The sequence below is a fragment of the Salvia splendens genome, chromosome 14 (assembly GCF_004379255.2).
Source record: "Salvia splendens isolate huo1 chromosome 14, SspV2, whole genome shotgun sequence".
In the NCBI taxonomy this organism is placed as follows: domain Eukaryota; kingdom Viridiplantae; phylum Streptophyta; class Magnoliopsida; order Lamiales; family Lamiaceae; genus Salvia; species Salvia splendens.
In genome coordinates, this window is record NC_056045.1 from 30036354 (window position 1) to 30039210 (window position 2857).

The 2857-nt window shown below is 42.3% G+C and overlaps 1 protein-coding gene across 1 annotated transcript; it reads right to left on the minus strand.

Annotated features, from left to right (window-relative positions):
* Positions 1-607: 607 nt before the first annotated feature.
* LOC121764516 (eEF1A lysine and N-terminal methyltransferase-like) lies at positions 608-2489 on the minus strand. Its single transcript, XM_042160527.1, has 3 exons — positions 1181-2489; positions 741-1031; positions 608-663 (listed from the first exon to the last, which is right to left on the minus strand). The coding sequence occupies exons 1-2, from the start codon at positions 2487-2489 to the stop codon at positions 916-918; spliced, it is 1425 nt and encodes a 474-aa protein (XP_042016461.1). The 3' UTR covers positions 608-663; positions 741-915.
* Positions 2490-2857: the final 368 nt, after the last annotated feature.

Genomic DNA, 2857 nt, shown 5'->3' on the forward strand with positions numbered 1-2857 from the left:
ATGATGCAACAAAATCAACAGACAGTGTACATCCACATCTACTATCAGGGCAACGTAGGCTTACAATCTACATAAAGCAAGCACGAGTAACCAAAGTTATGCATAAAACCCCAAATTATTGAGGCCGTAAAAAAGCGGGAGAACTAATAAATTCTAGTTTAAGCAAGGTACCCAAGTGTTTGTCTTAACGTCTTACGAATTGATTATAGTTGAAACAACAATCACTTTTTTTCGAATAGTTACATACCAACTTCCACACTGTCTACCGAACTCACAGTAGTATAGATATATCATATTGCATACAGTAATTATCTTAATGCCGAATTGCCGATACAGGGAAACTAAAGCATCAAGTGTAGCTTACAACACAAGTGGTAAGCAAAGCACACAAGTCCCATAATAGAGGGAAAAGACGGTTGCACGAACATACTACTTAGATAACAACAGAACAAGTCTACAGACGTAGTAACGAGCTCAATCTACTCTCACATATGATCATCTGAATCCAATTTCAATACAACAACATAACCTATACAACAACCAATCAATCATACTTCCCCAATCCAAAGCATATTTGCAATTCAAAAACAAAAAAAAAGTAACTAACCTTCCTATTCCTAGCAATCCTGAGTCTCTTAACCGCACCGAACTGCTGAAAGAAAGCTGCAAAAGCCGATTTCACCGAGTTAAACAAACACAGTATATTCAAGCGAATGTAATTATAGAATAAGCAAAACAACCTTCCATCTCAGTTTCATAAAATCCGTGTGGAATTCTTCCAATATACAAAACGGTTGCTTTGTTCTCTTTATTCTCGGTCTTCGGAATACTCTTCGCCGGACCACCCTCCAAAGGCTATATTTCCCAAATACAAGCAAAATAGTAAATTCCATAAGAAGCGACAAAAAATTGCAATCAGCATTGCAAATAATCAGCGCCTTCGGATTTAGGTTTTGAAGCTGAAAACTGAACAGCGGCCTTCTTCGAGCTCTTCGCAGCTAACTTCTTCTTCGATTTTAATCCCATTTTAGCTGCATATGTTTCAATTCCAATCGATTAAGACCATAAAATGAAAAATCGTGTCCAATCGTGCGCAACGCAAATCGGTTAAATTTTGCATTTTTTTAAAGTGAAATAAAATTCAAGTCCAAATCGAAGAGAATAAGTGCAGAAAACTTACACCGTGAACGATTGAATGAAGAAGGAGCGATTCTCCTGATAGAATCTATGTAACAACATGAAACAACCAACTTCAACTTGTTCAAAAATGTACTATCTTCCCCATCCCAACCCTCTCCAACACCTGATTTTGCTGCAATCAATACAAGATTCTCCTCATTCCCAACATCAATCTCATACACTTCCTCAAAAAGCTCACCAACTTCACAAACCAACCTCTCATAGAACATCTTGCTCGAGGGAATCACGTTCGCAATGAGGACACCCTCGTTACGAAGAACCTCCCTCGCAGCACGGAGAACGGAGCCCTCCACGAACTCCACAGGTGGTGCGGAGACGCCACTCATCACATCACTCGAATCCAAATCAACCATAACAATGTCATACTTGTTAGCAATCTTCTTAATGAATCTAATCCCATCTTCAACAAACAAATGGATAAACTCATTGTTTAATCCAAAATGCCTCTTGGCAGCTTCTAAAACTACCTCGTCTTCATCGACTCCATCAACCTCGAAATTGAGGTGATCGGCCAAGAATCCGAGCAATGCACCTCCACCAACTCCCAAACACAATGCTCTCGGCCGCGATTTTCCATCCATGAAGCGGTGAATCACAGCAATGCCAGCCACCATAGGGCTTAAATAGGGCTGAACCAAAACACCCTTTTCCAATTCAAACTCCAAAGCATCTAAATTATCCAAAATTGAATCTTTTTTAGGCCGAATTCTAATTTGGGATTGGACAAAATTAGGCATTCTCTTAAACCTTAACCTTCTCCTAAACTCTCTAACCCCATCATCAAACTTCAATTCAACATTCTCAATGAGAAATTCACCTACACAAGGCCCATTGCAGATCTCCAAGATTGAATTTTTAACCACCTCATCCTCGTAAACCAGCAAGGGCACTTCTGGGATTTTACTGTGACCTAGAAATTCGGATTTGGGGGAAAGCCCTAATAGCAAGGGGGCGAGATTCTGAGGCGGCGGTGGCGGAGAGGTGGAATTGAAGGATGTGGGAACGGGGGAAGATGGGGGATTTCCGAGGAGGATTAGGCGGGAGAGGGGGAGGGGGGTGGGGGAGGAGAGGAGGAGCTGGAGGTGGCCGGAGAAGGTGGAGAAAATCCAGTCGGATTCGCGGCCTGGTGGGACCCATATGGCGGCGGTGGAGGAGGTTGAGGAGGCGGAGGGGGATGGGGAATCGAGGACGGCGGCGCGGAGGAGGAGGTGGGGGAGGGTGAGGGGGAGTGTGAAGGTGATGTAGCGGGAAGGGACTGTGGTTTCGAATATTGATGGATCGAGCGACATCGTTGATGATAATATCATCTGGTTTACATATTTTTGCAATCTCCGTCCCGCCCTCCGTCCCGCCCTCCGTCCCGCTTTAGCAGTCTCAGTCACTTTTAAGTCACATTATTATCTTTCTTACTTTACCATTCTCCACTTTAACTATTTATTATCATTTTTTACAAAATGAGTGCTTAAAAGTGACTGGGACTACTAAAGCGGGACGGAAGGAGTAAGGAAAAATTCTTTTTTTGGTAAAACATGTTAATTGAATTCCATTTTAATAAAGAAGATTAGATTTATTCCGAATGGGGGAGTGACGCACAAGGGTTATGCGTCGTTATTAATGAAACGCACAACCCTTATGCGTCTTTGGTTAATGACGCACA